This window comes from Patagioenas fasciata, chromosome 28, assembly GCF_037038585.1.
Source record: "Patagioenas fasciata isolate bPatFas1 chromosome 28, bPatFas1.hap1, whole genome shotgun sequence".
Classification (NCBI taxonomy): domain Eukaryota; kingdom Metazoa; phylum Chordata; class Aves; order Columbiformes; family Columbidae; genus Patagioenas; species Patagioenas fasciata.
Window position 1 is genome coordinate 4,513,229 of NC_092547.1, and position 12,978 is coordinate 4,526,206.

The 12,978-nt window shown below is 53.3% G+C and overlaps 1 protein-coding gene across 10 annotated transcripts in view; it reads left to right on the forward strand.

Annotated features, from left to right (window-relative positions):
• Nucleotides 1-12,978, forward strand: part of R3HDM2 (R3H domain containing 2) — a 34,368-nt gene continuing 21,390 nt past the window's right edge. For 8 of the 10 annotated variants that reach the window (XR_011735966.1, XM_071799792.1, XM_065858892.2 and 5 more), the window contains exons 1-2: nt 1-117; nt 12,107-12,305. Coding sequence is in view for 9 of the 10 variants with exons in the window: in XM_071799792.1 (XP_071655893.1) it covers nt 12,138-12,305 (168 nt within the window). In the remaining variant the exon portion in view is untranslated. Of the gene's footprint in view, nt 118-481; nt 656-5,684; nt 5,885-12,106; nt 12,306-12,978 lie in introns of those variants that run through there. The other 2 variants (XM_071799795.1, XM_071799794.1) reach the window with 2 other exon arrangements.

Consider the following 12,978-nt stretch of genomic DNA (forward strand, 5'->3'; position numbering starts at 1 on the left):
CTGTCCCCCCGCCCGCCCGCCGCCCCGCCCGGGCGGCCCGCGCTGGCCCAGGCCCGGCCCGGCCCGGGGTGGTGGCGGCGGCGGCGGCGGCGGCCCCGCGGCGCAGGGCCCGGCCCGGTGAGTGCTTGGGGGCGGGCGGCGGGGCCGGGTCGGGGCCGGAACGCGGGGCGGGTGGGGGCGATGCCCCCGGGGGTCCCGCTTGCGGTGTCGCCCCCGCGGCCCTGGATCCGAGCGGTGAGTCCCGCGGGAGCGCTCGGTGCCCGCCGCCTCCGTGGTGGCGGCGCCGGGAGCCTTCGCAGCCCCGCGCCGTCCCGGGGCGGCGGGTGTTGGTTTGTACAGGGCTTTAATGAACCGCTGCCGTGGGGGTGACGGCGACACCGGGGCTGTGCCGCGGGGTTCTCAGCGCCGCACCGCTGTTTCTCTCCTGATTCTCCTCCCCATTCTGCTCCCCGTTTCCCTTTGTTTTCTGCTGGAGATGTGTCCTGCAGTTTGCGCTTATTAATTAAAACTCAAGTAGAAATCCCCTCGGTTTGCTCCAGCGCGGCTGCCCCTGTGTTTCCAGCACACTTTGCGCTTGCGAGAGGCCGAGGAGGGAGAGCAACAGGTGGGCGAGGAGGCCTGTGGATGGCGATCCGCTCCTGCAGGGCTGGCACAGGTGAGCGTGGCTTCAACGGGCTGCTCTCCATGGCGACGCTTTGCTGGAGGTGCCACCCGGCTCTTGAGGAGCTGGATTAAGGCTCCCAAAGCAACTCCTGCCACTTGTGAAGGGGAAACATCACTTGGATATGGGCCATTCCCTTATCTCTCTGCCTGCTTGTGAATGGGGACTGGTGCCCTGGAGGTGAGGAGGTTACGGAGCCACTTGACCCCTTAGGGCATCGCAGGTTTTGCTGAGCGGTTCCTCAGGGATGGTTGGAGCAGCGTGTGTTGCACGAACAGAGCGAAACCTGGCTTGATTTAACAATATCGGACAGCGGTTTGGAGCATTGCCCTCCTCTTTGGCTGAGTCTTAGTAGCTTCGTTTGCTTCAACCTTCCTATGATCAAAACTGAGAAGTTATATTCCATATTCCTCTCAATTCAGAGATACATAAATGCTGTCAAACGGTGCTTTGAGCTGCCTGTGAGGGTCAAGGCTGGTAGCCCATTCAGCAGAGTGCAATTAGAGCTAATTAGTTCTGTCAGACTTCTCCTTGGGTGTTTTGTTGTTTGTTGCTGGTTTGGGGTAGGAGCTGCAGTCATTGAGCTGGAAGAAGCAGATGCTTCTAAATCCGGCCAGCAGCTCGCCAGAACACGGAGCATTTTAGAGCAGACCATGGCCTCTTGCACCCTGTGCAACACATGAATTTGGTAGAATGTCTTTCAAGAGCCGGCGCTGACATTTGAAAGGATGGTGGGACGTAGCTGAGAACCAGCGTTCGCTCCCCTCCTCCTTCAAACACACCACGCTCTCCTCCATCTTTTCTTGAACATTCTCTCGATTTCTGAGCTCTATTTAAACCCAGGGTGACGCGAGCTGCGTCCCGGATGGAAGCCGAGGTGAGACGCTCTGCTGCGGGGCTGTTGCTGTGCCCGAGCGTGGGCAGCGAGAGGAAGGGCTCATGACTCCTGTCTGCCAGCGCCGGGATTCCCCGGCATGTCTGTTGTCAACGGGGCGCATGCGGATTTATGGTTTCGTATCGAGCCCGGTTTCATTATGTAGTGGGAGCACAAGCTGTCTCTGTACCGCAGGCTGAGTCACTGCTGCCTCCCAGTGCATTTCAGCGATGATTATCGGGTGTGGGCAGATGCAGTCTGCTCTTTATAGCAGCTCGCTTGGATTTCTTTAATGAAGTTTTTCAATCTTTCTATTGCTTTGACACCCTTTGCTTTGAGAAGCTGATTTCTCCCGAGCCGAGTTTAGACACAAGAGCTGCTTTATCACAGAAGGTGTTTTGTGTATCTCCTCTTTTAGGAGGCTTTCGCTCCCCCAAAATTGGCAAACCCCTCAACTTTCACATGTGATGTGTTTATGGGGTTTAGCACGTGGCTTTGTGCTGGTGCAGGGGCAGCGATTCTGCCCCATATTGGGGCTTTTATCGGTACAAATGCACTCAATCTGATGCCTGTGGGAACAAGCTCCTCCAGTAACGAAACCTCCGGCCCATAAGCGGCTCTGTGCTGGGGGTTGTACCAACATAACGACGCGAATAAATGACGATCGGTGGCTGGGGCCGGTTCTGCGCTGAGGATCGGTGTCATGGTTCTGTTTTGCCACTAGCGGGAGCATTAATAGGTTCTCTTTGATCTGTCACTGACCAGAAGGGGTTTTATCCAGGAAAATGCTCCATTTGGGGTGCAGGAGGAAAAGTTGGCACCCCCTATGACCTCGACCAAGCAAGGGGCAGAGGCATAAATGGCTTTTTAACATATGGAAATGGGATTTACTTCAGGTGCCCGTATCAGCTTTTCAATGCACAGAACTTTGCGATTAGAGATTCTGATGCTGTTGGGAGCTTTATTCTTGTCATAACTGCAAGCCTGATAATGTATAGAAGATTGGTTGGACTCCTTCCATCCCATCTTCCTTTCATAATACACAGTCCCATGACGTGCTTTCCAGAAATAGCAGCCGGCTGGGGGGGGAATCCCAAAATATTGATGGAAAGCCGCCTCTGTATGCATTCATTAGGTTTTGAATTAACTGTACCTAATAGCATTTTAATTTTCCCTATCCAAAATGTACCGTGTTTTCTTCTTAGCAGCATTTCCTATCCGGGAAGTACTTGGGAAACTCAAGACGTCTTCAGACAGCTGAATCTTTTAGGTTAGCAAAGCGTTTGATGTTTAACACATGGGTTTTAATGCAAGAAAGGTGGTGGAATGCGGAGAGAACCGTATGTTGTTGCCTAACAGGGTGGTGATGTCCGTATGGTATATTCATATATTTTTGACTATTACATCTATTTTGTGGGATGGAGATGGTGGGGCAGTTTGCCATGTTAAGAACCATGCGTGAAAGCACCTGAATTTAAGAGAACTGGACTTAGAACAGCTGGATAGAGAAAAAGGCTTTAACTGTCCCATTAGAAACAGCTGGCGCTTGTTCTATCTTCACCCCCCAATAGAAAACCGATTGTACCAACTAAGTCCTCCGAGCCGAACGTCTCTGATCCCAAGTCCCCGCGTCTTCCCACCCAGCGCTGGCTCCGCCGCCTCTTTTTTTGGGCACGCGCTTCACCGCAGGGCTCCGGTCCAGGAGGGGCAGCCCTGGTTGCCATGCTCAGCATCATCAGAATCGTTTGGATTCCCGATTTAAAGGGTAAACAGCTCAACATGTGCTGGGCTCAGTGTGCAGAGCCGGGGTGCCGCGGCACCCACGGGCTGCCCGTGTTGTGGACACACATGCTGTAGTTCACACCACCTCTCTCTGATTCTCCCCCCGTTCCTCTGGCATGGGCGCATGTTCTATTTTTAAAGGCGCTGCGCTCTGGATTGCGGCATTTCTCCTCCTGAATTATTTATCAGCGTTCGGAGCTGAATGGAGCGCGCGTGCTACGTTTTTTCCACCGCTCGTTACTGCCCACGTGTCTGTCTTGAGCCATTGACAGATTTGGTTCATGTCAAATGTGCTGAGAGGGGCTGGAGGGGCCGATGGGCTTTGCTTGCAGCCCATGCCAGCACCGGGTCACTCGCATCTCTGTGTGTTTAACCCTCTCCTCGCTGGGGCAGACGGGAGGGGATGGTTGCCATGATAACGCACCCTCCGCTGCTCCAGATTCGAAGGGAAGGTCCCTTTTTAAACCAAAATGCTTTATTACTGCCTGGAGCTCCAGCCTTGCAGCTCCACGTGTGTGCGGAACACGGTGTCAGAAACCAAAGGAGACTCCAAGCTTTGTTTGCTCGGTGTTGTCCTGATGTTGGGCACAGACAACACCCGGAGCTGCTGTGATTTCCGTGCCTGGTTTTCCCTGACCCGGTTTCACCGCGGTACCGAGCAAATAATGCGGAGCTGCTTTTCCTTATGCTTTAGCATCAATGGTAGGAACCAACAGTGGGGTTCAGCACAGCGTCCTAAGCTCGTGGTGTGTTCTTGGGTGCTTAAGCTGGGCGGCTTTGGAAATGGGAAGATGTGGTAGAAGGGAAAAGCAGCATCCTAAGTTTCCTCCTCTTATAGTATCGATCTTGCCACTGCCGGGCTCCGGAGTGTAGGAAACAACCATCTTGCCAATAGAAAAGGCCAAGGTAGCATCTCTCAGCAAAGCAGATTTTAATAACGATTTTGCAAGCTGGGGTGTTCTACCTAACGGTCGGCGTATGGAATAGGGCAAAACCCCACTTATATCCCCCAAAACCCAGCCGCAAATTCCCTCCCCTGTTCCCCAGTGGTGGGTACTTGAGGCTTTACAGACCCCCCGACCCTGCCTCAGTTTACCCATCTCATTCATCTAATTCTAACAATACCCTTCCCCTTATCAATCTATTTAAAATATGGATTCCTGCCTTTTTGGCCACCTGTCCTTCTAGATTAACTTGTAAATACAGGTATCTGCATTCTGGGATTAGTTGAATAGACTTTATGTTAAGGATCCATAGTCTGATGTCTCTTGTTCCCCCCAACTGGGATCAGGCACCAGCTCCTTGGTTTTGTAAAACCAATGTTCTCTTGTTAAACGTTCCTTACACAGAGTAGAGCCTGCCAGCGACTGTCCTTAAATCGGATTGAAATGCAGCAGAACACTGCTGGTTCCACTAGGGGCTTTTGGCCATTTTAAGGTTCCATGGAGCAAAGCCCCTTGGCCTGGGCAAGCTGTGTTGGAGCACCGCTCTGGGACTTGAACTCTGTCACTTCTGTGTTGGTCAAGTACCTTCTTCAGGGCTCAGGACTCCAGGGTTGGAGCTCAGGGGCCTCCCTGGATGCTGGGAATGAACAAACACACAATAATGAGTTAAAAAGGGGGGAAACTGGCTGGCACCGCGTGGAGATCGTGGTTTTGTTTCCTTGGGCAGACACCTGGCTGCAACTGCTTGGAGCATGGAGGGGGTTGGTCTGTGCTCCCAAGTGATAAAACAAGAGGAAACGGCCTCAAGTTGCACCAGGGGAGGTTTAGATTGGATATTAGGAAGAAATTCTTCATGGAAAGGGCTGTTGGGCATTGAACAGGCTGCCCAGGACGGTGCTGGAGTCACTGGAGGGGTTTAAAAGGCGTTTAGACGAGGTTTAGGGTTTAGGTTTAGTGCTGGAGTTGGGTTATGGTTGGCTTGATGATCCTGAGGGCTCTTCCAACCGGTATGATTCTGTGATTAATAAACCCCATCTCACCCTCCGCCAGTCCAGAGAGAATTCTATGATTTGCATCTTGTTCCGTGCATCTGTCAGCATTTTATCATTAATAAATGAGCAAGAAAAACCCAATTAAACCATTACAGACCCCTTGGAAACATCGGGGTGGCGCGAGGCTGCCCGTGACCTGCCTGCGCACAGGTGGGACGTTCCGCACAGCGCCGTCCAGCCCCTGCAAGATGCTGTGATACCGTGGCACCTCTTTACTCCCGCACTCAATGAGGAACGGGGGCTGTGTCTTTAAAGCCTTTTCAGGGCTGCGTGGAGGCAGCTCCATGCAAGTGTTTGAATGAGAGCAGGAGGGGGTGCGCATGTGGCTATTGGCAGAGCTCTCGATGACATCCTCCGAACAGCTGGGCTCTGCGTTGCTTCCGAGCCGCTTGTCGGAGCAATTAGCTCGCCGGAGCAGCAGAGAAAATCACTGGCGTCTCGTTCGGGGTGGAGAGCTGGCCTCGAAGGAGCGAGATGATTTGGGCAAAATTGCTCTCCAAGCGGTGGTGACAATGAGGTCTGCGTTGAGATCGGGGAACAGATGACCTGCCGAGAGCACCGAACCGCCACGGTGAGTTTATTTTTAGAAGAGATCTTCAATTATTTTAGGCTTGAGGAGGGTTGACTGGAGAATTCCTCTCCCTATGTCCCCACTGTGCAACATACAGTGTATAAATCCAAGTGTTTTGGGGATGGGGGACCTGCAACCATTCAAGCGACAACTGCCTAATGGGGTTCATTTAAAATGGTGCAGTAATGAATATGTGGCTCTGTGATCCCATTCAAGACGTGTGGTTTTGCCTCGGTTTGGGATGCCGGAGTCGCACCCACCGGAGCAGGGAATCCCCGGGAAGCAGCTGTGTCATTAAGGAGTTCCCATGACGGTCCCAGGGGTTCTCCTGCTCTCTACTCCGCTTCTCATCACTTTGCGGAGCCAAAACGCTTCCCGCTCCTCTGCCGGGTTGCACTTGAAAGGATTTACCTGATCAAAGCTGGTTAGTTGATGAGAAATATTGCCTGGTTAATTGGCTATGGGCCATATGACATTTCCAGGCTACCCCGCGCAATTCCGTGTTCTGTAGGACTGTATTTGTGTTCACGGATGTATTAACCCCCGTTTTAAACTATTTTAAACCCATCGCTGAGCTTGGCTTGGTTTTAGTGCAATCAGGAGTTTAGGCAGCCTTCAAATCCTTCCCACACATTAATCATCCAGTCCTGCCTCTAAAAATCAAAGCACTGTAAGTGATGCTCCGTTCGTTTGAGATTCAGTGCTAGGAGCTGGGTTTCTTGGGCTGGAGGTGCAGTTACCACGCTGCAGGATCTTCACTCAGGTGCATCACACCTGGTTTTCCCTTTCCTTAGTGTCTTTAAACGCTTATTTAAACTGGAAGCATCACCTGTGGCTCAGGACGCTGCAAACAGAGTGAGCGGCGATCAAACCAATTCCTGGATCCCACCTGGAGCCAGCCCCAGTGACTTGTATTTGGTGGCAAGTGGCTCCGTGTCCTCTGCCAGCACAGTAGGCGAAGGAGCATCTTGAACACAGAAACATGGATATAAAGAGCAGCCCGACCCTTTTCCTTCTTCCCAAGGAAGAGCTGCAATGCTTTGGGTCTGATTAGTGAAGTTTGAGCATCGGGAATAACGAGCTGGGCTGGGGATCCCTCGCTCTGGCACGGGCACAACAGAAAGGTGTTAAGAACTATTTCTAACGTTGTGCCTTTTTCCTGAGCGTGTTGCCACCTCTCTATCTGCAGATGTCTCCTGTATTTTGTTACGAACGGGGTGAGGAGGAAGGAATTCTGCATGGGGTTCTCTGAAAGATTGAGGCCGCACGTCAGCGGGAGCAGCGCCGGGTTTCCCTCCGGGCGCCGAAGGGTTAACAGAGGTTCCTGCTCGATGCTGCCCTATTATTGAGTCTTGACACTGTGGAAAGGAGGTGGATAATTCCTCGCTGGCTTTTGAGGAAACCCCCGTGGTGGCCAACCCTGTTAATTGTTGCTGGGAAACCGCTTTGACGTCAGGGAGCAGTTCCCTGCGCTTGGGATGAGGACAGGAATAGATGGGGAGAGGAGAACGCGCTGCGAAACGGAGAAGGGAAAGAACTTTCGGACGGGGAGCTTCTCATCTCACGCTTCTCTTTTCTTATCTTACCCACCCTTCTGCCTCGAGGACCCCAGAGGAACCGTCTCCCCCCGCATCGCTCAGCTCTCCATTGAAGTTCCCCATCAGCCTTATGGCGACTGTTCCTGCCGCTGCTGCACCCAACCAGCACTTTTAATGCATAGGGAAAAACACCAACGCACCCCTTTATCCTTTTGGTGTTTCCCTTTGGTTGCGAGCCCCCAAATTCCGCAGCTGACTCGGTGATGGTGCGGTGGACCATGACAGCAGCGCTCTGGATAGAAACCCCCCCCGAGTTACATCCAGGTGGACACATCAGGCTATTGAAGTTTGGCTTTTCGAAGCCCACGGGCACAGCACGCCGTGTCTTTTCGCTTCTCTCTTTCCTCAGATGCCAACGCGCCCTTATGGTTCTGGCACATTGGGTTCCTGTGTGCCACGTGAAGATGGTTCGGGCAGCGCTGCCGCCGGTTGTGTCTTGGAGTACGGTGATAGCGAGTTGACGCTTTAGTGCTTGCATTGATTGAGAGAGGTAACAAAACAACCGGTTGGGTTTGGTTGTTTTCTTCCCATTGAAATTATCCTGTGGTTCGAAATGTTCTACATAATGAAGTCCATGCATGTACCACACAACCGAGAGCTGCTGCCATGGTGATGGTTCAGCTGTTCCCCAGAACACACCTACCGGCTGTTGTGCCGGTCAGCGGGGCCGCCTGCGCCTGTCCCAGTGAACAGCGTTTCCCATCCCCTTGTTCATATCAGGTTGTCGCTCCCCTTTCCACCTGGAGCCAGGGCCTTCCATCCGCACCATCGCTTCACCTCTTTGATGCAATGTGGGGGTGGAGATGGAGATTGGAAGCAGTGACTAAGCACCGGGAGCCTGCGTGGCCAAACACATCTGCCCTCCTGCTTTTTGCTCATTGATTTGCTTTTGCTAAGTTTTGGTAGGGAGGAATTAAACCCCTCTGTGCAACTTGAGAGGTTGATTTGTTGGCTGAAAGTTGGAGCTTATGGGTGTTCTTGAGTTCTCTCTTACTGAACCAGGTGCTTGTTCTCTCTTGAGCTGTAACCTCGCTGTTTTCCCAGCAGTTTGCTCAAAAGGCTCTTTACCTGTTTGTTTCCAAGCTGAGGATGGGGTGCAGACTTTGGATGGGGTGCTGGCTTTGCCATCATCAGCAGCATCAGTGCAGGCAGAACAACCCAAACGGAGCCTGGGAGGGAGGTGATGCAGGAGCCACGTGGCTTTCCTTGGTCCGACAAGCAAAGCCTTCCACTCCAACCTCTTGTTGCATCTGGTAGGTGTGTTTTACAATGGGAAAAACCTTCCCAGCTGCTCTGCCTTGGCAGAAAAGGAGAAGACTCAAGTCTCCCGAGGTACGCAGAGGGAGCACCAAGGAGGCTTTAGCGCCTTGAGTTGGCAGCGCCCTCCCCACCGTGCCGCCTCCACTTTTCCCTGTGAAACATCCTTTCCCAACAGCAGACGCTGCGCTGGGGAAGGGGAGTGAGGAGGGGGAACCTGCATCCCCCCCAAACCGCGCTGGTTGCCCCTGGCGACAGAGCCGGTTGCCATGGAGCTGCGGTTTTGATTGGACGATGCGGCAACCAATGAGCAAATTGTTCGTGAGAGCATCATCATTTAACCTTGCAGGAGGTGCTTACTCAGTGATATATGATGCTAATACTAAAGCCTTGCACACAGGAGCGGTGAAGTGACGCTGGAAAAAGGCCGCTGCTTTCCCCCTCCCCTCTCACAGGCTCGTTTGTTGCTTTTAATTAACCGGTTGCACCAGCAAACCTCCCAGTGCTCAGAATTGACTCTCATTGTCCATCAGAGCGATGCAGCGGGGACTGACCTGCCTGACAGTGAATCAGCAGCTTCAGGATGCTTATTTCTGAGCCCTTAGAGCGTTTAAACTCCGATTGGATCTGTTTTGTTCCTAAGCGTGCTTTCTTTACATCTTATAACCAGCCTGAGGATGGAGGGAGCCGCTGTTAGGGCAGTGTCAGGGTTTCTTCTTGGCAGCGAAGCTCTGTAGTGAAACTCAGTTCCAGTGATGCTGGGCTGTCTCTGCTCAGATTTTTCCTCTGAAAAATGGGTCAATAAGCAAGGGGAGGGGAAGCAAGTCAAGATTCTTTGTCTTCGAAGCAAACTGCGAAGCCTGAAGGTTCTGAGCCTCAAACTTGATCCTGTGGTCACAGCTTGGGCAGGGACTGAGAAAGCAAAGCCCACTCGCTTGGTTCCTTCCCTCCTGAAAACCGAGAGGCAGCCGAACTCTCCTGTGGGGTGGGACGAGCTACCGCAGGCACCTCTGCCTCTTGAAACAGGAGCGCCCATCCAGCCTGGCTGCCCTGTGTCTCTGTTTCGCCCACAGGAGCGTGTCTGCGCTCTGAGAAACAGGGCCAGGAAGAGAGCGTTCAGTAGGTTTGCTGCTGGATCCATCCAGACCGGAGATGCAGGAGTTTGTTGCTTTTATTCCTTGCCTGACCAGGAGCGGATGCTGCCAGCGGTGGCGTGGCTGGGCAGCTGTGAATTGCGTGTAACTGGAAGCCGGCAGAGATGGAATTCGGTGTTTCCCTTCAGGGTGTAAATCAGCCCTGGGGACCCATTGTGCAGCACTGACACCAGCACGCCTCTCCCAGCCTGTTCACCTCACCAGCCCTCAGACCCAAACTCAAGCCAATGGCAGCTCACCCACCTCCTGTTGCTCCGTTATCACAGAATCCCAGAATGTCAGGGATTGAAGGGACCTGGAAAGCTCATCCAGTGCAATCCCCCCATGGAGCAGGAACACCCAGCTGAGGTTCCACAGGAACCAGGCGGGTTTGAATGTCTGCAGAGAAGGAGACTCCACAACCCCCCTGGGCAGCCTGGGCCAGGCTCTGCCACCCTCACCACGAACAAGTTTCTGCTCATATTTAAGGGGAGCCTCTTGTGTTCCAGTTTGCACCCATTGCCCCTTGTCCTGTCACTGGTTGTCACCCAGAAGAGCCTGGCTCCATCCTCCTGACACTGCCCCTTTCCATATTGATCCCCAGGAATGAGTCCCCCCTCAGTCTCCTCTTCTCCAGCTCCAGAGCCCCAGCTCCCTCAGCCTTTCCTCACACGGGAGATGCTCCACTCCCTCCAGCATCTTGGTGGCTGCGCTGGACTCTCTCCAGCAGTTCCCTGTCCTTCTGGAGCTGAGGGGCCACAACTGGACACAAGATTCCAGGTGTGGTCTCCCCAGGGCAGAGCAGAGGGGCAGGAGAACCTCTCTGACCTACTGACCACCCCCTTCTAACCCACCCCAGGTACCATTGGCTTCCTGGCCACAAGGGCCCAGTGCTGGCTCATGCTCACCCTGCTGTCCCCAGGACCCCCAGCTCCCTTTCCCCTACACTGCTTCTCTTTTCTGACACAGATATTTGTGCTTTCCCTATTTCTCCAATCTTTTCCTCTCCCTGGCAAGGCGCAGCTCAGTCCCACCAAGCCCAATGAGCTTCCACTCCTCTCCGCAGCCGCTGTCTGTCACAGCAGCTCGTGTGCCGCCCCCTCCCTCACCCACGGCCGTCCCGGGGGAGCGGGGCTGATTCATTCATTCCAAAAGGAAACCTCCTTTCGGAAGCATCGCGATTGAGGAGCACTAGCGGTGCTGCTTCCCTGAGTTTGATGCGAAGGGGAATATCCTGGAGGGTTCTTGGTGCTTTGTCAGGAGGAAGCAGCCTACAAACGTCAGTTCGGTGGCTCCGAGTCGTCTTTTCTGGAAGAGGAGAGGGAAAACTGATTCTGTTGTGCTTGTTCTGATGCTGAAGTTACATTGCACTATGATGAGAAAAGCTCCCGTTACTCATCTCATTTGACTGAGGCCCTTGGCTTGGGGGTAAAAATAGAATCATTGAATCATTTTGGTAGGAAGAGACCCTCAGGATCATCGAGTCCAACCATAACCCAACTCCAGCACTGAACCTCGTCTCAACGCCTTGTTGTTGAACCTCAGACAATTGGCCTCAGCCCATCGATCCGGATCCCTCTGTGTGATCTCCCCATCCTCCAGCAGATCAACGCTCCACCCAGTTTGGTGTCACCTACAAACTAAGGGTGCGCTCGATCCCCTCATCCACAGCATTGAGAAGGAGATTGAGCAACACTGAGCTGCTTGCAGGGCTGCTCCAGGAGCCGCTTTCTGTATCTGGAACTGATTCCTGTAGCTGTAATAAGAATCAAATACATCGTCTATGTTCAGCAGCCCCACACATTAAAGGCGAATGAGGTTTAATTAGTTAATGAATATTAGCAGTTCCCATGGAAGGCCAGGAGTTGATAAATGTCTGCGAGGTCTGACTCTTTTTCTGCCGTGTTCTGCCCAAATAATTCATTAAACAAGTTGTTAAACATCGGCTCTGGTTTAGCATCATTTTGGTTGGAAGAGACCCTCAGGATCATTGAGTCCAACCATAACCTCACCCAACTCCAGCACTAAACCATGGCCCTAAACGCCTTTTAAACCCCTCCAGGGATGGTGGCTCCAGCACTGCCCTGGGCAGCCTGTTCAATGCCCAACAACCCTTTCCATGAGGAATTTCCTCCTAATATCCAGTCTAAACCTCCCCTGGCACAACTTGAGGCCCGTTGTCATTTCCAGTGGCCGGGCCTGACTCCCTTGCACCCCATTCTGTCCCCTCGCAGGTGCCCATCGCTGCGTCGTAGGGCTCTGAAGATGTCAACCAGCACCACAACGCAGGAGTCTCTGGAAATAATGAAGGAGTCTGAAAAAAAGGTGGTCGAGGAATCCGTGAACAAAACCAAATACGTATCCAGGTCACCGAGCAAGGAGGAGGCGGAGAAGGACGCGGGGGAGGACGTCAGCGTGCGCCAGGAATCGCAGGTAAGGGAGCGGACGCGCGGGTCGGCCCTTCGCGGTCTGCGCCCTCTCCTACGAACACGCCGTGGTTTGCCAAGCGCCTCTTAAATCAGAGCAGCGCCGTGTCTCTCGTGATCCGCTGTGTCAGAACCACCTTCGCGTCCCAGAAATGGTAGGAGAGTTCTAGTTTTCCCACTTAGAAGTGGCGTTTCGTGCACCTCCACCTCTCGCCCAGCTCCTCGTGCACCAGGCAGAGCATGGGAAGGTGAAAAGTCCTTGGCTACTGGGCAACAACCAAAATATCAGTGTATTAGCAACGCTCTTCTCAGACTAAATCCAAAACATAGCACTAGACCAGAAGGAAAATTAACTCCATCCCAACTGAAACCAGGATAGTCAGAAACAGAAGAACTGGGTGTAGAGTCTGACATCTGGGTAGGAACAACCCCAGGTTCCAGTGTAAGTTGGGGAATGAGCTGTTAGAGAGCAGTGTAGGGGAAAGGGAGCTGGGGGTCCTGGGGACAGCAGGGTGAGCATGAGCCAGCACTGGGCCCTTGTGGCCAGGAAGCCAATGGGACCTGGGGTGGGTTAGAAGGGGGTGGTCAGTGGGTCAGAGAGGTTCTCCTGCCCCTCTGCTCTGCCCTGGGGAGACCACACCTGGAATCTTGTGTCCAGTTGTGGCCCCTCAGCTCCAGAA